Source organism: Fonsecaea erecta (assembly GCF_001651985.1).
Source record: "Fonsecaea erecta strain CBS 125763 chromosome Unknown Scaff9, whole genome shotgun sequence".
In the NCBI taxonomy this organism is placed as follows: domain Eukaryota; kingdom Fungi; phylum Ascomycota; class Eurotiomycetes; order Chaetothyriales; family Herpotrichiellaceae; genus Fonsecaea; species Fonsecaea erecta.
Genome location: NW_017387252.1, coordinates 1,123,299 through 1,148,945, shown reverse-complemented (window position 1 = coordinate 1,148,945; position 25,647 = coordinate 1,123,299). Strand labels below are relative to the sequence as shown.

At 54.1% G+C, this 25,647-nt stretch overlaps 10 protein-coding genes across 10 annotated transcripts; 4 read left to right on the top strand and 6 right to left on the bottom strand.

The window, feature by feature from the left end:
• Positions 1-1,739: 1,739 nt before the first annotated feature.
• On the top strand, positions 1,740-3,449 carry AYL99_09632 (hypothetical protein; the record flags this gene model as incomplete). Its single annotated transcript, XM_018841139.1, has 1 exon — positions 1,740-3,449. One exon carries the CDS (start codon positions 1,740-1,742, stop codon positions 3,447-3,449), a length of 1,710 nt encoding a protein of 569 aa, XP_018689820.1.
• Positions 3,450-4,981: 1,532 nt separating this feature from the next.
• Positions 4,982-6,616, bottom strand: AYL99_09631 (hypothetical protein; the record flags this gene model as incomplete). Its single annotated transcript, XM_018841138.1, has 5 exons — positions 4,982-5,136; positions 5,203-6,090; positions 6,166-6,284; positions 6,343-6,517; positions 6,568-6,616. 5 exons carry the CDS (start codon positions 6,614-6,616, stop codon positions 4,982-4,984), a joined length of 1,386 nt encoding a protein of 461 aa, XP_018689819.1.
• Positions 6,617-8,301: 1,685 nt separating this feature from the next.
• AYL99_09630 (hypothetical protein) lies at positions 8,302-8,889 on the top strand (the record flags this gene model as incomplete). Its single annotated transcript, XM_018841137.1, has 1 exon — positions 8,302-8,889. The coding sequence occupies one exon, from the start codon at positions 8,302-8,304 to the stop codon at positions 8,887-8,889; it is 588 nt and encodes a 195-aa protein (XP_018689818.1).
• A 401-nt stretch (positions 8,890-9,290) lies between these two features.
• On the bottom strand, positions 9,291-11,506 carry AYL99_09629 (hypothetical protein; the record flags this gene model as incomplete). Its single annotated transcript, XM_018841136.1, has 9 exons — positions 9,291-9,591; positions 9,664-10,093; positions 10,151-10,190; positions 10,245-10,730; positions 10,784-10,864; positions 10,930-11,093; positions 11,156-11,230; positions 11,306-11,403; positions 11,466-11,506. 9 exons carry the CDS (start codon positions 11,504-11,506, stop codon positions 9,291-9,293), a joined length of 1,716 nt encoding a protein of 571 aa, XP_018689817.1.
• A 483-nt stretch (positions 11,507-11,989) lies between these two features.
• AYL99_09628 (hypothetical protein) lies at positions 11,990-13,624 on the bottom strand (the record flags this gene model as incomplete). The annotated part of the gene is made up of 5 exons (XM_018841135.1): positions 11,990-12,251; positions 12,312-12,658; positions 12,714-12,777; positions 12,828-13,380; positions 13,441-13,624. The coding sequence occupies 5 exons, from the start codon at positions 13,622-13,624 to the stop codon at positions 11,990-11,992; spliced, it is 1,410 nt and encodes a 469-aa protein (XP_018689816.1).
• A 1,502-nt stretch (positions 13,625-15,126) lies between these two features.
• AYL99_09627 (hypothetical protein) lies at positions 15,127-16,927 on the top strand (the record flags this gene model as incomplete). The annotated part of the gene is made up of 4 exons (XM_018841134.1): positions 15,127-15,972; positions 16,021-16,458; positions 16,540-16,548; positions 16,607-16,927. 4 exons carry the CDS (start codon positions 15,127-15,129, stop codon positions 16,925-16,927), a joined length of 1,614 nt encoding a protein of 537 aa, XP_018689815.1.
• A 281-nt stretch (positions 16,928-17,208) lies between these two features.
• On the bottom strand, positions 17,209-18,980 carry AYL99_09626 (hypothetical protein; the record flags this gene model as incomplete). Its single annotated transcript, XM_018841133.1, has 5 exons — positions 17,209-17,970; positions 18,036-18,128; positions 18,194-18,541; positions 18,597-18,691; positions 18,749-18,980. 5 exons carry the CDS (start codon positions 18,978-18,980, stop codon positions 17,209-17,211), a joined length of 1,530 nt encoding a protein of 509 aa, XP_018689814.1.
• Positions 18,981-20,325: 1,345 nt separating this feature from the next.
• On the top strand, positions 20,326-21,708 carry AYL99_09625 (hypothetical protein; the record flags this gene model as incomplete). Its single annotated transcript, XM_018841132.1, has 3 exons — positions 20,326-20,480; positions 20,590-21,382; positions 21,469-21,708. The coding sequence occupies 3 exons, from the start codon at positions 20,326-20,328 to the stop codon at positions 21,706-21,708; spliced, it is 1,188 nt and encodes a 395-aa protein (XP_018689813.1).
• Positions 21,709-22,021: 313 nt separating this feature from the next.
• AYL99_09624 (hypothetical protein) lies at positions 22,022-23,117 on the bottom strand (the record flags this gene model as incomplete). Its single annotated transcript, XM_018841131.1, has 4 exons — positions 22,022-22,300; positions 22,369-22,480; positions 22,534-22,765; positions 22,829-23,117. 4 exons carry the CDS (start codon positions 23,115-23,117, stop codon positions 22,022-22,024), a joined length of 912 nt encoding a protein of 303 aa, XP_018689812.1.
• Positions 23,118-23,798: 681 nt separating this feature from the next.
• Positions 23,799-25,480, bottom strand: AYL99_09623 (putative MFS-type transporter; the record flags this gene model as incomplete). The annotated part of the gene is made up of 3 exons (XM_018841130.1): positions 23,799-24,753; positions 24,807-25,091; positions 25,146-25,480. 3 exons carry the CDS (start codon positions 25,478-25,480, stop codon positions 23,799-23,801), a joined length of 1,575 nt encoding a protein of 524 aa, XP_018689811.1.
• Positions 25,481-25,647: the final 167 nt, after the last annotated feature.

Below are 25,647 nucleotides of genomic sequence, written 5' to 3'. Positions count from 1 at the left end.
CAAAGCAAGTGCTGGGAGTCCCACGGGATGGGGTCGGGGTTGGTTTTGAGCTTGGGCCACCAGAGCGGGCCACTTTGTGACGAGGAAAAGCGTTCCGTGGGAGCGAGGAGGGCGGCGTGGGCAGGCGAAGAAGGGCTCGAGCGCTGGTTGACTATGCCGAGAAGAGAATCTGGACATGTGCTTCGTTCGGTAAGAGGCCGGCCAGGCGAGGGTCAAACCACGCGACAATGACTGTGTGCCCTTAGCGAGGACGGTGGACGGAGCAGAGCAAAAGGAAGGCGGGAGAGTGGGTTTGGAGAGATAAAGGACCGATAGAGAGGTAGTTGGTAGTAATGATACTTTGTTATCTTGGGTGAGTGGATGAGTGAGAATGTGTGCTGACTCTTTGGCTTCTGCAGGTGGAAGTGTTGCTGCAAGGGGGGAGCACTGACCACCAGCCAAAAAGCAATAAGAATGTTCCTCGGCTGTCTGAGTGTCTGAATGTCTGAATGTCTTTTGTCTGTGCGGGAGATTGTCCAATTCTAGCCATTGTTCAAAACCCTATTATCTATCCCTCGTGAACCATGGGGGAGGGAGAGGTGGAAATGAGGGTCTAGTGGTTCCTGTGGGTTTTGGCTCGAGCCCATGCACCCGCAGTCTTATCTCTACCTACAATACAGAAACTTTTGTGATGGCGAAATGGATACTACGTATCTGAATTTGTGTTTTTGTCCCTGTAATAAGCCTCACAAGAGATGTGGCCAAAAGAAGCGCAAAGAACTACATCCATCCTGCGCGCTCACGTAAACGCAGGTATCTGGCTGTGCTCATGGGCGGGCTGGGTTGGCAGACCACTAGGCCTAGTGAGCCCCTACTGGCTGCTTGTCAGTACCCGGGGGCAGAGGGTGGGCACCTGGAGCCTGGGGTGCCTCCATATGCAATTATTAGCCTAGTAGCCACTGATAACAGCCCCTACGACCCTGACTGGTGCCTACAGTGCCTATAACCGTTAGTGGGTTGGTTCTTTCTGGTGGCCCGAGTCCCCAATCCCTTCCCTCCTCCCGCCCACTCGACTCTCTTCCTCCTCCAGTCATATCTCACCGTCAACCATCCCACTCTCTCTCACACTCACACACGATGACCTCCCTTCTTCCCGCCACCCCTTCGGCCTCCAGCTAGTGGGCCGGTAGTCAATGAACTACCCCGAGTCAGGGACTTTGCTCAGTGCTGGACTTATCAGTTGCGCCACCTGTGCTTCGGCCTCTTCCACTCTCCAGAGCTGGTCTCTCATGCTCACAGCCCGCGACCAAGATAACCCTCCCCCAGCCCTTGGAGGGTCTAGTCCGCTACCTTCTCGATCCTCCGTTCGCGATTCCAATCTGTATCTAGCCCAAGTCATGGCCCTTGCGCCCATTCACCTGACTGCCGCCTTTTCCACTACCCTCATCGCCCTCTTCGCACACTCTGCCATCACCAGCAATTCGCTACTCCCGTCGGCTCTTCTCCTTCTCCAGCTTGAACGATTGACGCCTTGGTAATTCTTCTGCGCTTTCCCCTGGCGCCTACGATCAGTCCTCCGGCTCGAGCTTTCTCATACTGGTGCGCCCGGCGTCACTCTCTCGCACCTCGACGTCCCATGGCCTTGGTGCGGAGTTCCAGAAACCATCCGCCTTGACAGTTGTTCTCGAAGCTATGACGAATCTCTCGAACCTCCTGCCCTAGACCCTGAACCGATTGCTCTCTTGGCCGAAGAACACGAAATGGCCGTTATCGAATTCTTCGAGCGTCGCATATACCACCAGGAGCCGCCCGACTACCAGTCGCGGATCGAGACGAACCCGACGCTGATCGTGTCGTGGTGGTGCACATTATTTTCTCTCACGGCCATCCTGATCCGGGTTCTGGGACGATGGGTGCGCACCGAAAGACTGTTTCGGGAAGACTGGATCATGTTCTACAGCATCGTCCCCCTCATGATTCGCATGGGACTGGTCCATGTCATTCTAATCTGGGGGACCAACAATACAACAACGGAGGGACTGACGCCGTTGCAAATACACCACCGTGAGATCGGAAGCAGATTGGTGCTGGCCGCTCGAATATTCTATGCCGCCTTTATTTGGGTGGCTAAACTCACCGTGCTGGAGTTCCTCAAACGCCTCATTGGAAAGTCGTGGGCCAAGTCGTACGAAGTCGGACTCCGATTCATCTATGGGTTCCTGGTCGCTACTTTCATTGCCGTCGTTGTCGGTACACTCTCCGAATGCCAACCTTTCCCGCACTATTGGCAGGTCGTCCCAGACCCGGGACCCCATTGTCGAGAAGGCCTGGTGCAACTGATCGTCATGGGAGTGTGCGATATTATCTCTGATGTGGTCCTGATTGTGTTCCCCATTCCATTGGTCTTGCAGTCGTCCATGCGCGTCCGCAAAAAGATATCACTCGTCCTCCTCTTCCTTTTGTCAACCATTCTCATCGCCATCACCGCCTATCGAATTCCTTCTACCATCTCACGACGCTCCTCCCAGCAGTACCGGTCGCTATTGGCGTCGCTGGAAATCCTGGCCGCCGCAGGAGTATCAAATGCCATCGTCATCGGGAGCTTCATCCGGGACAGAGGTGTGAAGAAGGCCAAATTCCGAGCGGCGTCCTTTGACGATGCAAGTTCTCTCGGTCGACAACCGACAAGAACTCGGACTACGTCTGTGACTCAACATCATTGGGGCTCTGATGAAGATTTGGCTAGGGGCGTTGGCGTTGCTCTACCGCCCGTCCTGCGGCGCGGCACCTATATGGAACAGACTCCTCGTGTGGCCGAAGCGGCCGTGGCGGCTCTCCCACAAAAGTCCCCCGAGGTCAATATCGAGCCCGGCGACCAAATCCGACACACCCCGTTCGCTTCAAGGTGGAATTTCGCCGAGGCATCTCGGACTCGCAGAAAGCCCTCCCTGGATACCCTCAGCAGCACATCCACAGCTGACATTCGACTACGCGATTTGAAACACCACCTCAAGGACCCGCCGGACATGGAAGCCGGCAATGATTACGCAGAACCCGACACACCAAGCAGAATGGGTTTCTTTGACGTGGGCGGGCTGGTCGACCAGCCGCCCAATGAGTCACCAATGTCTCGCTCGCGCCAGGCATCTATTCAAGAAGCTTCTCGTCGTCTGTCCCAACCCCATCCGCATGGAGTTAAATCCGGGTCGAAAGCTTTCCTTTCCGACATCGGGGGGCTCCTATCCAGACCGTTACGGATACGTGAAGAGGACGAGCTTCATTCGACGTCGACGGCGTCACCCAGACAGACGAGCAGTCCCGGTCGTTCGCCCATGAGATCAGAGAAAAGGAAGTCCTCCGCGCGGACCCGGCTGCCTTCACAGCCGGAGGATATGCTACCGATTCGACCGGCGAGGCTGAGCGGGCCTGATGACTTGGATATCTCGGATGCTGGTGGGTTGCTGCGGTGACGTCTCGCCCCAAGGTTGATCCTTGAGGAGCAGTTATCTTGCATACCTGAGTTATTCTCTATAATGAGGCGGGGACGCTCGTGGGGCAGCGAGCTAAAAATGATTGTACGTGTCAGGATTTGACGGGTTTAAAATTTTGAGAGTTTATGCATATACCACTGAGCGATGGCGCTGGGGAGACGGATACGTACATGGGTATTTATGGTGACTTGGTTGATATTGGTGTCCTGGCGGGACAGGATAGGATATTAGTTGATGAGTATGAGTTGTTGCTACGAGCGTGATGATTCTGGCTTGTCGACAGTCACTTATATTATTGCACAGTGATGAGAATGAAAAGAATAAAGTTATTGACGTCTAATATTGACGCGTTGTGTTGCTCTGCTTCGGCTTTCCTACTTCTGCGACCTCTGTTCTGCGAATGCCGTGATGGTCGGGTCGAGTATGCTCTTGCATTCATTCCGTACTCAACCTGGCATCCAACAGTGATCCTTTTCCTACCGCAGACGATCGACGTTACACTTATCCGGTATTTGACTCGAGTATACTTTTGTCTAGGGTGGCCGCTAGCAACGAGGAAACAAAAGCAAAGCCAGACTCTAATTTAGCGACGAGGACCGAGTGCTCATCCAGTAATGGTAAACTCGGTCGTTACACCAGTGTCCGAGAATGTGCTTCGAACCGTGTCGTCAGGATCTGCACAACGCATGCATCCTGGGCAGTATTACTATTGTAGTGATCACAAGTCAAGCAACGGCACGGCACGGCAAGGCTGAATACAGCCGGACGCGAGGCTGAAGTGCTGAGCGATCGACGGAAGAAACTTTTCCTGCTTCGTAACGTCGGGCACGTTCTTTCGGCAAATACGGCAAATACGAGATGAGTGAGAGACCCCTATGACGTAGGTCGCGCGCACAGAGCCGAGCTGCATGTGCCAAGCTTTGGAGAAGCCGAGTGTAACCGAGCTCGCGAGTCAAAACACAGTTAGCTTTGCGCTAGTTCTAACGCAGGCTAGGCTTGCTCTGCTACCGATTTATCTACGGCACCGTAGTCGAACTGCACAGGGCGAAAGGGTAATCCTATCTACCACGCCGGCATCTGGCTTCTCGTATTTAACATTATACTCTTCTCAGTATGAAGGGACCGAACTATCTGAGGTAGGTAGGTGAATGAACTACCTATGGAAAGATGTAGCATATCATGTTCGGAGAGCTACGACACAGTGTGGACTGCGGGCAATGGACAGTGGACTACTTGGTATATAGGGTCCGGTCTGCGTTGACATCCTCCCTCTCAAACAGGATGAACCATGACGAACAACTGTAACAAGCATGACCCATGAGTAAAGGAGCAACCTTGAGTATATGAGCAAGCCGTAAACACCGAATCTACCAAACCTCATCGCGGCACTGATTCACGACACAAAACAGCAAACCGCAAACAACCTCCCTTTAATCAACCACCCAACAACCATGTTGTCGTTCAGAAAATGCTTCCCGTGTCCCGTACCAGACTGTTCCCGTTACTCTCCCTCAGAGGGGGTTTTCCCTCACACTACGAAGAAGGCTATCGTTCCCTTCCCTGGTGCCGACATTGAAGATGCCGCGTTCCCGCCCCACGGCCCTTCGAAAAGCCAGGTCAGAAGGCTTACCTTGCCGCTTGAACTGGTCGATACTCGAGTTTGGATCTGATCTGGTCAGTGACAAACACTTCGAAAGAAGAAATCGGACATATCATGGCGCTCTCCACTCACCCCAACCAGTACCTCGGAAGCTGGACCTAGGCCACCGATACCCTCCGGTGCCACAACTTGTGGCACCGCCTCCCACTGACATATTGATTTGTGCATTTTTCAACACGGCGCCGAGCAGGTCGAGTCCAACGTTGTACCAGGATATCCCTGACTCGGTTTGCCCCGTACCCGGCGAATGCGACGGGCCAGCTGTCTCGCCTGTTTCCCTAGGTGCCCGTGGACGGGACGACTCGCCCGGTACCCAATTTTGGGTCGAATGCTTCTCTCCTGGCTCGTTGGATGGTGCGGATGGAGATTCTGTGGTAAGACCAAGAGCCATGGCAGCAGCCGTGCGGTAGAGAGGGATGTTTGCACCAAGCTCCTCGACTATTTTGGGCTTTCCCGGGTTCACCTCACCATAACAACGGGACACCACGCCTCTAGCATGCTCGGCGATCTCGCGGCGCTGCGAATCCCAGGACAGACAAGTTCCCGTATCCTCGCCTTGGTCGCTATATCTTTGACCGTGTTGATACAACTTCGCTCCTTTTGTCAAGAAGTCGGCCCACAGGGAACGCAGCTTGACAAATTTATCCTCTTCAACGGGGTATGGGCCTTGTGAGAGAGTCCAATGCGTCGTGACGAATGTGATCCGGGGGATGTACCTATCCCCACAGAACGAGCCGAGGAACTCGAGGAGCTTTCGGTCGAGGTGTTCGATTCGAGAGTAGTTAATCCTGGTGACATAGAGTACTCCGACTATGGCGGCGTGGTGACGGATCGCCTCTATGCCGCGGCCAATTTCGCGGAAGGCTTGTAGTTCATCCCCGGCGTCGAAACCAGGTGTGTCCATGAAGAAGTATCGCTGCCCGTTGATTAAGGCTTCGTCGAGCTGGAATGTCGTCGTCACTGTTGTACAGAGCAGAATGTATGAGTGAGGATGCCTCGCCGTGTTGACAAATGGCTCTGGGGTCATTGACTTACCAGGATCGCTCGAGTTTCGTGAATGGCCCTCTGTGCCGGTGAGATCTTCGAATAGGGAGGACTTGCCCACGCCCGTTCGGCCGAGCAGGAGGAACACTCTCGCAGGTTCATTGCTTGCCCTAAAGAGGCTGTGAACAACCTACATACACGGGTGATAATTCCCGGGTTTATCGGCACCTGATCTGATCGAGACAATATTGTGTTTGCTGCACAATGTTACACGGAGCCGAAGCCATGGCGAGCCCGGTGATGAAACCTGGTAAAAATCGATAGGAAGCGTCTGGCGAGCTGAGCTTCTTGGTCGTAAGAGCAGATGTGGTCGGCAGGTAGACGAGGAAAAGATGCGGGAGATCTATAAGGTCAGTGGTCCATCTCAGCCTTTTATAGTCTCTGACTCTCTACAGCAGACACAGATTTTGCGTGCCCGGGAGTGCTTCGACTTCTGAGACATCATTCTAGACTATGGGTGGCCGGCGCTTCCTGAAAAACGCCTTGCGATTCTATACAAAGCTGAGCCTCATGGTCGACCGGTCGGGCGGGCATACGGTCTCGCGCAGATTTCGCCCAGAAGTTGCCTCGTGGTGCACCGACCGGCCAACGAACCGGCCACGGCCAGAGGAGCGGGCACGACGCCCTCCTAGGCAGCAACAGGTTCACGCTCTCAAACTGGAACTGATGGTTGAGCATGCACCTCTTTCAATGAGCGACAGATGGTCCTTGTGAAACCTACAAGCCCTGTCCACATGGCTAGGCTCATCACCCCGGCGTCTTGGCCTTACGGCAAGTCAACACCGTCGGGCATGCGAGATGAGGCGCAGAAAGACTCGCCTCGAGGACATGACCGTCGGAATGCAGGCGCTGGCCACAATGATCGCTCACCCGCCAGAGATCTGGGAGAGGCAGGGCAAGGCTACCAAGCTCTCACCTTGGTCCTGCATCTCTGAACATCTGTCTGCACCTGTGTCGCCGTTTGCAGAGCTTCCGGGAGACGTGAAAACGAACCTTCGGGGAAAGTGCGTCATATAATGGGATAGTCGCTTGGCCACGGTCGAAGAATCGGCGTGCCTCCATAACGATCGCACAAAACCTCTAAAACAGCTCTCGGTGAATCAACGACAGCTGTTCTGGTCTGCCAAGTCGTCACAGTTATGTCTATTTAGGATCCTCCCCTTGCGCAGTTGGTCGAGCTTTCTGTACCGATCGGTACGATACCCAGTCCAGCACAGTTGCCTGATTGAATATTTGACAGCTGAGCACCATGCGGAGTTCTTTGTTGCTGATGAGAACGGATCTGTGCTGCTGCCAGATGCGTCCCTGGCTTCACACTCTAAGGACCGCGTGGCTGTGCAAATCTCCGGATGGTTTCTTTGTAGGTGGTGTTATTGATCAGCAGCGTGTACCGAGTATGTCGGTTTGAGTCTCCTATGGATGAATTTCCTAAAGCCGGTGGCACTCCCTCTGAAAGTCTGGAAGCTGATAATCTGCTCATCAGACCTTTCGGGGATTAGAGACAGTCTCCGCCCGGATGGCAAAGATTTCAGCATCGGCAGCTCAATTGTCCACTGGTAATGCTGTGTTACAGGGCAAGAATGATGGAAGCAGAATTGGCGGTGGAGGATCGTCCGAGTTGGCCATTCTCACTTGATTCCTTGGACGTGGGATTCGGTGCCGAAATAGAGTCAGTGTCTCCCGTCATCTGCCTCCGTATATGGCGTTAGACTGAGTCTATCTCCGCACATATTTGCCGGAATTTTTGGGCCAGCCAATGGTGAGAGGAAAATTGGATACTTCGATTGGCTCCCGTTCAGCCTCGCCGGCGTCGAAAATTCGGTGCCGAATATCAAAGAGACTCTCGGTCTGGAGTATTGCACATAGGATGAGACCGACGAGGAGGAGCACAGGCCCTCCGAAATGATTCCGGACCATAAATGGGAGTCTGCGACTTAGTCCAGGACCCCATGGCTGAGATTCCAGAGCCTCAAGAAGACGTCGGCCGAGTTGGGCCGTTTTGAAGCCTGCCCTTCACGTTATATACTTCAGCAGAGGTAATCACTTCTACAGCAACTCACACAGTCCTTCCATCATTGGGCTTTGGAGCTAGCAAATCCAACAATACTCAAGTTGAACACGCGCACTATGGCACCGCCCCAGAAACAATACGACGTGCTGAGCCCGTGGAAGCTGGCGCACGTGGTGCTCCGAACGTCGCGGTTCCAAGAGATGACCGACTTCTACAAGAAATTCTTGGGCGCCGAGGTCGAGTTCGAGAATGACCGGGCCTGCTTCCTGCGCTACGATGACGAGCATCACCGGCTGGGCATCCTCACGCTGGACGGCATGACGAGCGACAACCGCACGGCCCCGGGGCTTGAGCACATCGCCTTCACATTCCATAACCTCAACGACCTGGTTAAAGTGTGGGAGCAGCGTAAGGCGCTCGGCATCGAGCCCATCTGGTGTGTGAACCACGGCGGCACCACCAGCATGTATTACGAGGACCCGGACGGCAACAAGCTCGAGTCGCAGGTCGACAACTTCGACGACGAGGCCGAGCTCCATAAGTTCATCACCTCGTCGACTTTCCGCGAGAACCCCGTCGGCACCGACTTTGACCCGGCGGAGTTGAAGAGGCGCGTCGAGTCCGGCGAGGACGACGCCTCGATCAAGAGACGCATTGAAATTGGACCTCGTGCGTTTCCGACATTGGTGGGCGCCATGCCTTGACGTGCGGGATTGGCATGTTACTAAGTGGGATATTGTGCTGATGTCGGGGAACTTTGGTTTGGCGCGCAAATCGGGACCCGGCTCGCATTGGGAAGTTCAGTCTAGATGTGCTACCACCGTCTGGAATAGTGCTACGATGTCAGCCACTCTCTGCTGAACAAAGTGGTCAAGACAGCCTTTGCCCATGATTGCCCTCGCTTGCTCTTCCACATACTCTCGTGCTCGTCCAGCCTGCCAAAATCTTGTCTTCTGGACTGAATGCATAAGCCTCGATAGGATACCTGGTATAAGTTGCCTATTATGATCAATCAAGCGTTTGGTAGATAGAAGGGTAAATGGAGAGATGAAGATGGCCTGCCCCTTCCAGACTCTCTGTGTTGGATAGATTAGCTTCGAGGAAATCAACCCTTCTCCTTACTCGCCCTGACAATTTCCACCTGACGCCTCAGTCTCCACGGAGCATCGAACTTGCCCATGCGCAACTCCAACAGCTGGATCTGGGTCGGGGCCGTAACATCAGAAGATGCCATCTTATATTCCAGCTCCGCCTGGGTCTTGATGATCGAGGTCGAAGCCGTGGCATTGTCAGCGCCGAAGAACTCGAGCATTGATTGCCAACGCCACTGGGCAATGTCGTGGTACGCTTCGGTCGGCTTGTGGATCGCGCGTTCGATGGTGTAGCCGTCGTTGTTGAGCAGGATACTTGAGATATCAAACGGATTAGACTGCGAGATTGAATCATGCAAGGAAAACAAATCGGACATTCACACTTACATGATGGGCGTCAGTCCCGTCTTGATCATGGTCCCGATCTCCTGCACCGAGAGCTGGATGCTCCCATCTCCCACGACCAAGATCAAGCGCCCGGCCGCCTCTGCCGTGCCCTTTTCACTCTCTATTTCTCGCTGTGCCAACCCTGCTCCCGCACAGCAGCCGACCGAGTAGCCAATGCACCCGTAGTAGACCTGGGTGATGTACCGGACGTTGGCAGGGAACGTGGCGTCCGGCATGCCGAATTGCGCGGTGCCCGCCTCGACGATGAGGAGGTCGTTTGGTCGCAGGAACTTCCCGAAAGACCTCCACAGCCAGGATTGTGTGATTGCAGGATCTAAGGGATCATCCGTCGAGCTTTTTTCAGGGAGGACTGGAGGGTCAACCTGGGGCAGAGTCTGGGAAGTTGCCAACTTGAGGATTTCCTCCAAAACTATATGGTGCTCAGAGTCTGATACCGTTTGGACAAGTCGTCTGATGAATCACTTACCAGCCTTGATATGTGTGCCTTGGAGCACCTCGCCGAAAACCTGGTATGGAGTCAGCTACATAAATGCTTTGGGGGGCTTGTGTTCGAAACATACCACAGACTGATACGCCTCAATCAAAATCAATCGGCTCTCTGCAATCTTTGTCGAAAAGCCGCCAGTATTGGAGTCCGCAAGAAGTGGCCCCAGGTGTAGCGCACAATCGCTTGATTCCACCGCCTCTTGAATCCCTGGAGCGGAGGTACCACCGCTGTAGATACCGACGTACCTGGGATGCGTCTCGTCGATGGCGCCTTTGCCCATTGGGGTGCAGTAAATGGGACAATTGAGCACGTCGACGAGCGGTCTCAATAGATCGAGCGCCCCATAACGCGTAGCCAACACGTCCACGAGAACGACTCTCTCGGTGGACTTCCGTAGAGAATCCAAGATGAGAGATGAAGCTTTCTCGTTCATGGTTGCGGACTGTGTAGCATTCGCCTCCAGTTTTGATTTGGGCTCCTTTACCAGAACGTGGACGTAGTCCAACGGCACGTAGATGTATACCGGCAGCCACTGATTCAAGCACTCTTGTATGGTTGCCTGTTCTTTGATGAGCCGCGTTTTGAGAAATGTGATATGTTCACTCTACTTACATCAATCAACTCTGGTGCCGTGTCGGCATCGTCCAGGTAAGCGACGTGGCATCTCACGCGAGCAGATATGTCGGCATAGACCTGAAGACAAGGATCAACGTCGGACACTTCTCCACAAGAATAGCATCCCCCAGGACTTTCCTCACCCGATGATCCGGATTGCGGCCGAGATTATGGTGTATCATTGCTCGTTTCTTCTGATTTGCCATAGGCGTCGCTCCGACGATGTGTATCACCGGTACCTGTTCAGTATATGCCCCGGCCACACCGTTGATAGCGCTCAGCTCTCCCACGCCGTGTGTAGTCACCACTGCATGCATATCCTTTAGTTAGTCTTGTTTTTCTTATGTCTTACTTGGAATGAATACTCACACACGCCCGGCACTCCTTTTACACGGGCGTACCCATCCGCGGCGTACGCTGAATTCAGTTCGTTGGCGTTACCCACTATTATTGACCACGTTAATTGGATTCGAAGTTGACGGGACTGTCGTGTCACTCAATGAATGTGTGTGCTCGTACCCCATGAAAGACCAGGAACTTCTTTGATGTAGTCGAGCAACTCGAGGTTCATGTCCCCTGGCACGCCCATGACATGTCCAACTCCGAGTTTACGGATGCTGTACATAGCCCATTAGTTAACTGATAACAGAACAAGTAAGAGGAGAGATAAGAGTCTAACCGCGTCCAGAGATATTTCCCAAGAGGGATTTTGTCTGCCATGGTCGATGGCATGTGACACGCCGCCGGAGAATGTGTGTGTGGGCAGTAAGTACTCTCGGGGGAGGGAAACAGGACAGCCTTTGGCCAGGGCTTCCACTTTATACATCACGGTATGCGTCCCCATTCCCCAATACGTCCGAGGCAGAGTCCTTCTAGTTACTGCAGGGACTACGAGACCAGTTCCCGATGGCCACAGCCGAGTCGGAATTACACGTCCCAGGGCTTACCAAGCAGGATCCTGTCTCAATGTCCGGATAGATTCGTGGCACAGCTCGGCTAGACAGAGCCCGTTGCTTCTTTGTCCTAAGGGCCACGACTTCGATTTCCCTCGGAGATGGCCCAATCAGGGTGTTATCACCGCATCTGATAGCCTTTCAGATCATTTACATATTCTAGGGACCTCACTCCTGCAAGGCCTCGAAAGCCGCCGCATCCTCTTCAAGACCAATCTCCATCCTCCCGGAAAGCGTCCAGTGGCTGACTCTAGACCTGTTCAATCGTCCACTGCCTGTTACTCCAGCCTTTGGGAACGTTGGTGTTGACGAACTCGGTGCCACGAACGACGTGATCGTAGGCTTTCCAGTAGTTCTCGTTCGCGTACGCCTCAGGGTCGTGCATGACAATCCAGTCACCGTGTTTCTGCTCGATCGCGGACGGGTTTTTGGCGATCCGTTCCCAGTCTGTGCGATGGATCATTTCGCGGTTCAGGAAACCCTTTAGCTGATGACAGGAGACGCGCTCGAACCTTGGAGGAGGAGTATCAGCTCTACGTTCTGAGAGTTGCGCGGCGGATACACCAACTTACCGCAGCTTTTGCTGGACTTTGGTCGATATTGCAAGATTCTTCTTGCCGCCAGTCGACAGGCAGACTGCTAGTGATATCGCGTCCTCTATCGCCTGTGTGGCTCCTCCGCCTGAAGTCGGGAGAAAGGAATGGGCGGCATCGCCTATCTGGACCACACGGCCACCGGGCGACGTCCACTCCGGCTGAGGATCGCGCCACAGCAGTTTCCAATCTATGATACTATTGCCCGGGGCGGCTTTGATGAAACCTTTGATCTGATCGCTCCAGCCCGGAGTTCCCTCCATCACCTTGAGTACATCTGGTGGACTCAAAGATGCTGTCCACGAGTCTGTGGCCGAGCCGTCGTCCTATTCCGCAGATTAGCAAATGGCCGTCCAAGGCAGGAGTGATGGCTGTATTCACTCTGTGGGTGTAAGAAAACGTTGCTAGGTCTTTGGAGGTGAAAGCCGTGAAATGAGTGTCTTCACTGTACGGTCTCGTTAAAAATAGTGCTTGTTCTAGTTGATCCAGACTCACCCGATATAGAAATCCCACCGTGGCCTGTCGCCGTATGTCGCGAAAGTCTTTTGCAGCTCGGGGTCTGCGAAGATTCGATCCACGGGAAATGCAGCCCGATACATCGAGAATCCGCTGCTTTTGGCTTTCGTTTTCCTGCCCGTCACGATTTTGTAAGACGTGGAGGCGACTCCATCAGCCGCAACCACGATGTCGGCCACGATTTTCTGACCGTCTTCCGTCAGGACTTCGCCCCTGCCGGCTTCTTCGTCCTCGGAATAGTTGGTCACTGTTGTATTAAAGCGGACGGGTATCCCGCAGCGCTGCACTTCTGACAGGAATGTCCGATAGACCTGCGGGCGCGAATGCATAAAGTAACACCGTACCCGGGTTGGGTCGCTGAGGTCCGTATCAGGTTGTCCCATCGGAGCTGGCATCGGTCCAAATATATGCTCTCCCGAATGCTTGACATATGAAATCAAGGCATCGTATCCGTACTTGTTATGCTCGACGGCCATCTGTGGCCAGTGGTTGAAGACGCCGAGGCAGCTGGGTGCAAGGGAGATGGTATCACCTTGTCATACATCGTGAGTACAGGTCGTCAAGCCTGAAATTGGCCACCTGTTCCGCTCACCTGTCAAAATTTGTCCATCGGTTCTTTCGAGGATCTCGACGTCAAACCCTCGACGCCAGCATTCCAATGCTGCGACCAAGCCGGCTACCCCAGCTCCAACAACCAAGATTTTGGCATCTTGAGACGGAAGCCTCGATGGAGGTGGGAGCTTCGAAGCGCCGTTACGCTCTTGAAGTGAGGCCATCTCACCGATGGATGGTATCGCAGCAGATGGTACCACGAGAACCACTGGCCTTCCAGGGTCTTCATATGCATTACCAGGTACCGGCTGGAGCCCAGACGAGGCTCCCTTGGTCCCGGTCGGTCCATGGGTTTTTTTCGTTCCGGTGTAGTCGGTTTGAGACACTTTGAATGGTCTCTCTTCTCCTGCCCAGCATTCTTCCACGTCAGCTTTTGACACGGTGAAGGGAAGTTGCTGACAAACTGCTGGTCTCAGTTTCTGGAGCAGAGTCTGGTCGGGGAGTGGAATTGAGGGTCTAAAACTCTAGCCCATGTTCAGGGGCTATTGTCCCCAGACGCCACATATTCCCGCTTATGCAGAATTCGGCGCCGAAATCATCCTGCTGCTAGTTTCCGAGATTCCACTTCAAACTCTCATCCGAGTTCTGTTGCTCCTCGGGAATACAGTCCACGTCCGACAGTATACTGCTGCAAGGACCATCGCCGTCAGGATCGATGTAGACCGGTAGGCGATGCCTCGTCCGTGCCGGCGTCCGTCGGTTGGCCTTGAGTTCTCCTTTCCGTCTCCCCTAGATCCTGTGACTTCTTTCGATGCTCCCTGCCTTTAATACTGTGCTCCCATCCTCTGTAGCCCAATCTTACGGCGATCGATGTCTTCCACAGGCATATATATCCATCGGGGGCGTCAGATACGAATCACAGCCACAGACTCGGGTTAAATTCTTACTCCGCAGAAGCAATCGTCTGCACACGGTGTCTAGACATCAAAGGCATGAAGCAGCTGCTCCCGGATCATCCCATATTCATGATCACCGCAGGAAAGGAAATGAGAAAGCCATCATGGCATAGGACGAAAGAGATCAGGTGAGTTCGATCTCACTAAATCCGCTTTTTCACATGCCAAAGGATAGTCCTTGCGTACCTGGATATGCTCACGTCAACCATCTTCTTTGGAGTATGGTCGCAGGGTGGTTCATCCTTCAAAATACGTCTGCTGGGAGGGACTGAGATGATGGAGCTCCGAGAGTCACTTGTGTGCGACATCTCACTATAGTATGGTCAGGAGCGACATGGCGAGCACATTACCTTGTTCGAGAATTCTATCCACTGGGCTCAGCATCCAAATGAAAGCATGGGCTCTCGTCGCATTCTGTGAAGAACGTGAATAGCCATCAGTCTAGATTACTGTACCTCGTACTCGTCGACTCAACAAGCCCCTGAACATGGAACTAATTCCATTCCCCCATGGGGCCATTGCTCTCCGGCATGAGGCTAGAGTCCACTTGCGGAATTCCCCACCATCATACAGTAATATTCCCCACGAACTCTACCGGATCCCCAGGTTTCTTCCTCAAGCTCCCAGTGAGACTGTGCTACCCACCGAGCCACTTACTGTGGATTTGTTCCTTCTGACTCTTACATTCAAGCCCGACACCAGCCTGGCGAAAACTCAGCTGGTCGCGACGCAGCTCCCAACATCTGTGCTGTCTTCCCGAATTCGCAGTCATGCCTGGGCACGTCCCAAAGCTGCCCCAGGCTGCCTGCAGCTCATGTCACACGCGGAAAATCAAATGCGATCGCCGTCCGGGAAGCTGTAGCGCATGCTCAAAGATCCAGCTATCCTGTCGATACCCCACGAGCGAGCAAATTCTGAAACGCCGTGCGCCGAGGGGTCCCTACAAGAAGAGGAAGTCTCACCGGGAGCGGGAGCTGGAAGATCTGGTCAAAACCATGACAGAAAGATGCAACGAGCTGGAGGATGCCGCGAATGCAGCTCTGAATCGCTCGCTCCGTTATGCGGGCTCGCCAGACTCGAGCCTGGATTTGAATATAGAGGAATATCACAACGAAGTCCGAGAATCGTTAAGCCCGAAGTCTGTTGTCACGTCAACGTATTCTGGCTCGTCCTCCGCAGAATGTCCGGATTCTTCGCGGCGAAGCTTGCCTCTTCGTTTTGATCCAGGACCTGTGACGCCTGGACGCTCCGAACGGCTGACCCCAGAGCTTGTGTCCTGTGGGTTGTCTGGGCCTCAAACACTGGAGCTGTGGCACATCTACCGAACTCAGATTGATCCGGTGACGAAACTAATCCACTGTCCGTCCTTCTCAGCGCAGATTCTACTTGCATTATCTCGCCCCTCAATCGTCGATTCCTGCCTGGAAATGCTTGTGTTTAGCATCTGTTATGCGGCAGTCGATGTTCTCTCCGCTGGCGAGGTTGAAACTCGGTTCCAGCAGAAGAAGGACGTCCTTGCTTCTTGTTACAAGAAAGGGATGGAGCGCGCTCTGGGCGAGGCGGCCTCCCGCCAGATGCCGTCATTGCATGTCCTGCAAGCCCTTGTCCTTCATGCGGTAAGTCTGCAGACTGGATGAGTTGGTTGAACTCAATTTGATGTTTAGATCTGCCTGTTCCGCCGGTCTGGGGACGGTGCGCCAACAGGCACGGCTCTACTTGACATGGCCGTATCAGAAGCGTGTCTCCTCCTTCCAGAAAATGGAAGCAGTTACCACGACAACCTCTCCGTGCTTGAGACGCAACTCTTGCTTCGTTGCTGGTGGGCACTATATGCTCTCGATTATCACAGGGCTGCAAAATGCGGCTGTGACCCAAGTGCTAGCCTCCAGTCCAAGCAGGTGGCGCTTCCTCTGAACCTGAACGACATCGACCTCAGCCCCAACATGCAGCAGCTTCCTGTTCCCAGGACATCAGTCACCGAGATGTCCTATTTTCTGGTGGTCGTTGAACTCACTCTGCTTGACGCAGTATTGCCACAACTCCAGGCTAGCGAGCCCGAAAGCGAGCATTTCAAAAGTCTCGGGTCCATTATCAACGAACGCGTAAGAGCAGTAGAAATCAATTTCATTTGGCATTGCGAGACATCACGCCCTTTTGACTGGTTATTATTGTTGACAGCCAAGACAATGCTGGTACGTTTGACTGTGGAATACTTTGTTTGACTCTCTATTCTAATAGGTTAATCCACAGAATCCCGTCGAAATTCAGATGCTTGAAATGGGACAAATAATCTATTCAACTGACAAGTTGCTGGACTGTGCCGCAAGCGCCGCGTTGTCAGAAAAGACTTTCTCACTGGCTTTGGATGTTACCGAGTGTTGGTACATCCTCAAAACTCACCCGAATTTGTCAGCGTGGAGTTGGTACACCGACATATTCCGCCGCAGATACGACGCGGATTATATCAAAGCGAAAGTGGCTGAACTACCAGAATCAGAAGAGCGGACTCGAGCTCAGACGCTGCTCGTGCTTGATAGAGCTTCGAACAAGTCGCCCGCGATGGGCGTTTGAGGCAAGATCTGCTTACGGACGTTTGGTCACAATCTTCTGCCAACCTTACCAGCTTCTTCGAAACCCGAACTCGTGCGTCCTCAGCAGACGACACAGACAAGAGAAGCCCGCGCGAGACTGTTGTTTCCACCTTACAACGTGCATTTCGCCCTACAGTTTCTACAACCTATCTCACCCCTCATCTCTTGTCCACCTCGATATATCTGCCTTGTCCAAGACGAAGTCTGGCCATATCACTTTGGTGAACAAAAATCTTCAGTCAGAAGACATTCATACGGTCTTCAATCGTCGGCTGGGACCAAAATAGCCTGCAGGCCACCCGGGACTAAGGTCGTGAACTGCTCCTCGGTAATTAGTTCGCGGTCGAGCACTTCCTTAGCCATATACCATCTGACAGTGGTCGCGATGCACACGTAGAGCTCGGCCATGGCGATGTTGAGGCCGATGCAGATCCTGGAGCCGGACGAAAACGGCACCAGCTGCCGCTCTCGGCGTTGAAGTAGCTCCGGATCTTTCACGAGCCACCTTTCGGGGTTGAAAGTCTCGGGATCGTCATATACCGCTTCGTCGTAATGCATCAAGTAAATTGAAGACGACACACTCGTTCCTCCTGGAAGATGATATTCCTTCCACCCCGCAGCCGGGAGTCTGACTGTCATGCCTTCGGGCGGCACGAGACGTGGGAGCCTGCCACGAATCGGTGTTGCCAGCCGCAGCGATTCGCGGACACAAGCCTGCAGATATGGCAGAGCTTCAAGATCGCGCAATCCAGGGTGAGCGTCTCTGTCGTGCCACACTTCTTTCAGGTCGGAGTGCAGACGCCGGCGAATCTTGTCGTTCATGAAAATCGCCCAGATGCCCACCGATAGAGTAAAGCCGGTCGTATCGGTGCCTGCCACAATGCTTCCGATGCCGTTGGCCGCGAGGTATTGTTTAGGTAGTTGCGTGTTCTGTCGCAAGCCAGCTTCTTTGATGGAGGCAAGCACAGGAAGAAACTTGCCCTTTTCGATATTGTCCAACCTACCAAGCGAGTTCATTACACGCTTTGGTTGAAAATGCGTCAGTCATTATTTCCTGACTGCTCACTCTGTCAAAAGAAAGTACTTACATTGGTCATACTGGGGATTGCTTGAAAGACTTCTCCCGGTAATCTTATTATGAGTGGCTGTAGCAACTTCCTGATGGTCGGAAAATTCATCAGCTGGATTGTGGATCGTCAGCAATTAATATTGAGTAGTCTCTCAGACAAAATGCACCGAGACGCACCAAGAAACTTGCCCGACCGAACTGATCAAACGCGTCAAGCAATGGTTCGTCAACGTCTGGTCTCGACAGAGCTCCATAGCTCTCTCCAAAGGAAAACCGTGAGACAACATCGAGTGCGAACGAGCGAAACAGCTTTGTTAAATCCACCGGCCTCCCAGAGACATATTGGTCGTCGACCAGGGTTGTCAGGCTTGTTGCAAGCTTCCAAATCTCGGGCTCAAACTCCAGCACTCTCTTGCGCGAGAATCCGCCACTGAGGAGGCGGCGATGGTAGCCATGCTCGGCAGAACTGGGCACGGTGAAGAGGGTGTCGTCTTCGTTCGCAAACGCATCATAAAAGGCCGGATCCTGAATAGATGACGGTATCAGCCACGCCGCAGGGAAAGAAGTGATGTTCCCCGACCTTGTTGAAATTGGACGCTATTTGATATATCGTTTTCAGATATATGTCGGCGTCCTTGATGCTGACGTGATTGGGAGCGATGCGGACAATCGGCCCTGAGGAAACGGTCCAGCTTTAGCGGGGGCGGTATGCCCCGTCACCACGTAACTCACCATACTGCGCGTGAAGTTTTCGGATGGTCTTCACAATCGTTGGCTTGTTGTCTTCGACGTACAGCCACAGGCTCGTCGCGGCTGCGAGCCTGGGCCCGGGTACATTGCGCAGCGGCGAGAACCAGATCCTCAAGGTGACCAGTACCAGCCGCCAGGCTACAAACACTGATGCCAACACGAGGCACACCGTAGCGGTAGGAGACTCGAGTGGTCTGCTCAAGTGCCACTGCATAGTCACTGAGTTTTGACGCGAGTACAGCACGTTGGGCACGCGCGTGTGCAAAAGTCGAAGAGACGGAGACGTGGTTGGACCTTTTGTCTTTCCTGGTTTCCGAAATTTCTCTAACAGTGTGGTTATGTACAACGTTCAACAGTCCAACTCCGACCGATTTTTGCCCCGTCACGGCTCTGAGAACCCTTGACTCGGGTTCCATTGAGCCGATCTCGAAACCTCTACGAATAGCTCTGCCCAGCCCCGGATCTTAAAATTCGGCGCCGAATTGACCAGGGCTCAACCCACTAGCAGCAAACGAGGGTCCCCAACAACCTGGGGAAGGACAATGTGGATTTGTGGAGATGATAGAGAGTAAACCGACTCGGTCGCTTGCACGACTATCCGCGTAAGGTATCCTGTTGAGCTCAACTCGCACAGGTAGATGCTTTTTGGCCCCAGATTTTGACTTTGATCGCTTGAGGCGTCCTGCGCATTCTATCGCAAAGAAATCCCCCTTCCATTGCAAAGAGGCCAGTCACTATCGCCACGAAGCTCAGTGAGCTCGGAGGAAACAAAGCTCGGAGACGTTCCTCACTGACAAATCGAGCTGGGACAACGCGGGCCAAACATGTAGGGTACGCTCCATCCGGGAACCTGGCGATCATAAGACCTGTAATATATACCTAGGCATTCCATTCCCTAAGATCCATTTCGTAATCCACGTTGCCCTGACGCATGTCAGGATACGGTGTGCCGAGTATAAAATGACAACTATCGGTCGAGAGACAAGCACCTTCTCCGCCTTGAATCCTGGCTTTGGACTGGTGTAGGAGGGATGCCCATCCGTGCCTTAGCCGTTATGAACTTGCGACGACCATAGCAGGACTTACCCATGTTGTCAAGGTCATTTGCCGAAGCCGCGAGCCGAGCACATCAATAGGAGGTCCAAGGTTTGAGGGAGATCACGATTTCCATCATTGTGCCGGAGTTGGTTGAATTATGATGCCGCCGTCTCCACTTTCCGTACATGTGGGCCAATCATAACTAGATCTGGGCTGGCATCAAGCCACGCTAGCCCTTTTTGGCTTTTCTGCCCTCAAGCGGGTCGCTCCTCGTATCTTCAGAAGCTTGCAGCAGAGCCCGAGGTCTCGTGGAAGACAGGGTATTGAGACCACTACCACTCCTCCCACCGTGCCCAACGGGAGCGGTATCAGGGCCGCGTTCTGTTGCACGCTGCTTCCGGTCTATTTCCAGGAAAAACGCAGCCTGCGGACTATAAGATGATTTGAGAGGCCATCTACTGCTCTAACGCTGCAGCTCTTCTCTTTGTAATCAGGGCTCTCATCACTACCGCCCCGACAACATGACTGTGCTGGGAAATGGCTCAGTGATCCTCATCGCGGGCGCCGGGCCCGCGGGTCTCGCGCTGGCGCAGATGCTGCGCAAGGGAGGCGTCCGGTTTGAGATCTTCGAACGCGATGAATCGCGGCCGCAGGGCTGGTCTGTAGGACTCGACAAGTGAGTACATAGTGTCACTTTTCCTCCAGAGAGAGACAGTGTGTGTTTGGGGTGCTCTTCTTCAGACTGCAGCGTGAAAGCTAATCAAGAAACATGGGTATGATCACAGATGTCTGGACGAGCTGGAGCGTCTGCTGCCGAGCGACATCCCCGGGTTCGCGACGCTGAGCCCCAACTACGCACTGAAAAAGCTGGACGCGTTCACGGTCATGGACGGCATCACGCACCAGGTCGTCGGGGTCACGGGGTCCAAGAGCCTCGAGGATCAGGGGCGGATGTTCTTCTGTCCCCGCGAGAAGATCCGGAACATGCTCATGCCGCACACCAACCTCCAAGCCGGCAAGCACGTCACGGGCTACCGAGAGGACGCGGACGGGGTGACGCTGCTGTTCAAAGACGGCACCTCGGCGCGGGGGACACTGCTCGTGGCCGCCGACGGGGCGCGGTCCCCCGTGCGCAGACAGCTGCTGGAGCACAGCCCCTTGATCCAGACCAACTTCCACATGATCCACGGCAACGTGCGGCTCACGCGCGAGCAGTGGGCGCCCATCCTGGAGCACTCGTCGTGCGGCATCCTGCTGGGCACCGACACATGCAAGTTCTACTTCCTGCTCACGGAGCACTGCGACAACGGCGATGCCTGGTTCAACTGGAACACCGCGTACCGGAGCACCGACTACGCCGCCGACGACGCGTGGATGTCTTCTGCGACCGCCGAGCAGCTCCGCGACCGGGCGCTGATGGTGATCAAGGACCTGCCCCCGTTCTTGCGCGACAGCGTCCGCCTCACCCCCGTCGAGGGCATGCAGCGCCCGCCCGTCAAGCTGGCCGAGACCATCCTGCCGAATCAGCTCCTCCCGCGTGGTAACGTCACGCTGATGGGCGACGCGGCGCATTCCATGGTATGTCTATATATGTCCATACATAGATTATTATCCTGCAATGGTAGGCGTTGAAGCTGCTCTCTTACTCACGTGGCACTACGAAGCTCCCGTTCCGCGGCATGGGCGCCAACACGGCCCTCAGCGACGCGTGCGATCTGGCCAAAGCCATCATCGACGGGGTCCGCAATTCCAGCACGGTGGACTCGGTTCTGCAGGCGTACGAGAGAATCATGATCCCGCGCGGACGGGAACACGCACTCTTATCCCATGCGGTCGGAGAGGGCGCCGTGGCGAGCGAACTCGCCGGCGGTCGACTCGAGGAGGACGGAGGACCCAGGCCGTGAAAACCCACCAGCCAGGCAGGCAGTCAGCGAGGGAGCGAGGGAGGGGACGGGTGAAGGAATCAGAGTTTGGTTCGGCCTACATTTACATACATACCAGATTGTGTAAAGCCTGAGTTAGTTGTCGAATACTAACCACTACGAAAATGGCGCAATCTAGACAATCGCTCGGTCGCTCGATCAATCATCCTTATCCATCTACGGACAGTAGGTACCAGTTCCGCTACACTGTTCCTTATTGAAATTGGGGACGGGGATGTTTGTGAATATTCGTGAATATCTCTACCCTATCCTATCCCCTCCAGTTCACCAGTGTCTACTTCGCATGCGTGATCCCATGCCTGAGCGTGCCGACCTGGTCAAAGTAAATCTCCACCGTATCGCCGTCCTTGAGGTACCGGGGCGGCTTCATGGTGAAACCCACGCCGCCGGGCGTGCCCGTGAGCACGATGCTGCCGGCGTGCAGCGTGGAGCCGCGGCTCAGGAACTCGATCAGGGCCGGGATCTTGAAGTGCAGCTCCGACGTGTTGCTCTGCTGGCGCAGCTCGCCGTTGACCTTGGTGCGCAGGGCGAGGGTGTGCGGATCCTTCAGAACCTGATCAAATGTCAGATGGGACTCAGGGCTCGAACTCTATAGAATTGACTGGGAATTGGATCGCTTACATCTGCAGACACGATGCAGGGTCCGACAGGACAGAAGCCGTCGAAGCTCTTGCCATAGGTCATCTGTGGCGGAGGGAATGTGCCCACGAGGTCGGGATCCATTTGCCATTTCCTGCAACATGGGCACGTCAGTTGGTCACAAGAGGAGTGTGAGGGATACAAGACCTTGCAGAGACGTCGTTGGCACTCGTGTATCCAAGCACATAGTCCATGGCGTCTTCCTGGGAGATGTTCTTCCCGTCTTTAGCGATGATAAACGCCAGCTCGCCCTCGTAGTCGGCCTGGCCGTCCTGAATGATCGTGGCGAGTTCAACGTCGTCTCCGTACCCCGCGAGGGCGTTGGATGTCTTGGAGAACATGGCAGGATAGTTGGGTGGCTCGATCCCCAGCTCTCGTACTGTTCACCAGGTCAGTCAGTGTATATCTCTTTGCTGAGGCGGCCGTGGACTCTTTATCGTACAGTGGCTAACGTAGTTCCCACCAATACATCGAATGCAAGGGACCATCTTGTATGTCAACGGGCCCAGCAGTTTCTTGACGTGCAGCACCCGATCAGTGACCTGGCATGTCGGCAGCAACGGGTCGCCGGTGACGACCTTTGCGGTCAACGACGCATGGTTGGCTGGGTCCCCGATATCGAAGTCAGCGTCGTCGGGCACAATGGCATCACCAAAGTAGATCTGGTCATCCTCTGCGCTGATAAACCGTATGAGTCGCGACCAGGGTACTCTCGATGGTGGTGCAGCCATGTTTCAGGGTGCTCCAATATCGAATCTGGATGGATAAATCTTGACTTGACCTGACGGGAGAACCATGGATGTTCGACTAACTTCTAGAGGGCATGGCTCTGTCTTTGTGCTGAAAGGTCTCCTGTCCTCCATGTCACTGGTGGGAATCCGTAGCCCAGGGCATATGACCATCGGCCGAGAGAGTCGGAATACCAGGAACAGCTCGCGTCTCGTCCTGTGGGGGCATCTTTAACGCCATGTGCGCATCTGGTTCCGCCCCAGGACACGGCAGTTTGACACGGATCGTCTCATGGTCCATATTCAGCCGTTGTTGTGGGTCCGAGAAGTGCTTCTTCGGGTGTATCTTGATGCTTTTCATGTCGGAATATGCTGCGAATACGTCGAGACCCACCATTGATAAACCGGCTGATAATTAGATTTCTGGGGGCCCATGAATAGTACGCGTGACTAGAAATCGCCTAGATGTACATCTGCTTCAAAACTTATCGGTTGGCAGACTCGGGTCTCGGGTACAGCATCCTGTTTGGTGCAATTGGATACCTGTGCTGTGTAGCACACTATTTCCACGTCTCGCTTTTGCAGCTACACTGGTCCTCGCTTCCTAAGGCTTCCAAGCACCCTGGCAATTCTTCCTAGTAGCTCACGGTGATCCGGCTTCCCCAACACGCGCTGTTTCCCTCCTCAGATAGTCTTGAACTTTAGACTTCCGGACCACTTTCTCAGTCTCTGGCCATAGATCTGGAGAAAAACGGCTAGAACCAGTCCAAAAGTACAGAGGCCAGCTTGGATACCGAAGCTGGCTTTGGTTCCCTCTTTCGTTGCCCAGCTCACCTGCTCATAGGAAATGATGAAGCCGCCAACGGTTCGGCCTACAGAGAGCCAGGCGGCGCCCTCGCCTGAGGCTTCTGGGAACGAATCGAGACAATAGGCATTGATGCTCACAATCGAGATCATGGCGCCCATGTTGAAGAGAGCCCACCCTACCGCCACCACCATGTAATGGAGATGGTCCTGGAAAGCATATCCTATGAGCACCAACCCGGAAACAAGGAATGGTGTTGCCAGCCAAGCACCCCGAAGTCGGGCTTCGGGATGGAAATAGCCATTGTGAGTCTTTTCGTAGTGTTTGGCAATCAGATCATGGGCAAAATAGCCAGCGGCCTCGCCCAGGATGGCACCAATGGCAGGTGCAAAGTAGAAGTAGCCGACTTGAAGAATGTCAAAATGATAGAGCGGAGTGAGGAATATAGCCGACGTGGTGTTAATACCTACCTGCCAGGCGAAGGTGATCCCGGCGTAGATGACCGAAATGAACACGGTAGGAAGCATGATAACCCTTGCGGGACGTCGAAGTGTTTCTCGCACGGTGTTCCGCAGCCTCCGGGAATGGAATTGCTCGACACCCACCAAGCGTAGCAGTCGACTTCTCCTCGCAGGCTGCTCCTCTAGGGTCAGGCGCCGATCATAGTATGTTTCCTCCCCGAAAATAATGACTAGAACAAGGCAAAGGCCTGTGAGACTGCTCAGGACCCAGAAAGGCACAGGCCACCGTTGAGTGTTGAGCATGAATGCCCCGAGCATTGGTCCCAAACTGGGGGCGAGCACGACGAACGAGGCCCATATGCCGATTTTCCGCCTAGGAGCTGTTAGCGACAGATATAAGATTAATGAGGTCTGGCAAGGACTGACGCTTTCTCGTGGAAAAAGAACATGTCATTGATCAGGACGGTGGTCATCGATTGAGTGACCGCCGAGAAGAATCCATTGAGAATCCGAGCTGCCATAAAGGACTCGAACGTGACGGCTGCGGCACACCAGATTGCGGTTCCAAAAGCCAGGCAGAGCATCCAAAAAAGAACCGGCAGGCGGCCGAAGTATGCCGAACAGACCACGGAGAACAGGCCGCCCACTCCCAGCATGAAGACGTTGCCCGCTTGAGAATGATTGACATGGTCCGGAGTCAAATGCCACTGCCTAAGATGCCACGGTCAGCTTGTGGAACTCGCTCGCTGGAGATTGGGGACTTACTGTGCCTGTGACAGCAACGTGACGGCGCCAGTCGCACTGCCATATTCGGGCAAAAAAGAAGACATGGAAGAAATGATGAGGAGCATGTGCTTCTTGAAAAAACTCCAGTTCAACGGATCGTTAGGATCGTCTGATGGCTGTGGCACGAGGATGGTGTGGCCGTCGGGGGCGAATTTGATGCCGTCCACCTGAGCCGCCGACGTCGTAAGGTATATTTTCCCTTCAGGTCTTGCAATTGGTCCCGCGGACGTGGACTCTTTTGTATTTGCGTACTCCAGCTCCACCATCCTTGCGTCGGTCTGTTTCTCATCCTCCATGCCGAGTTCTGCTGCCATGTTTGCTCACAAGTCGAAGGATGGAAGAACAATGTCGTTGAGTCATCGAAGAAGCTTGGGTCCTCCACACTGTTTATACATTAGAGCCTAGCCAGCCTTTGAGATACTTCGGGTCTAGAGCTGGTAGCAATGTTTGCTGCGACTGGTTTAGTGCCAGCATGGGGAAC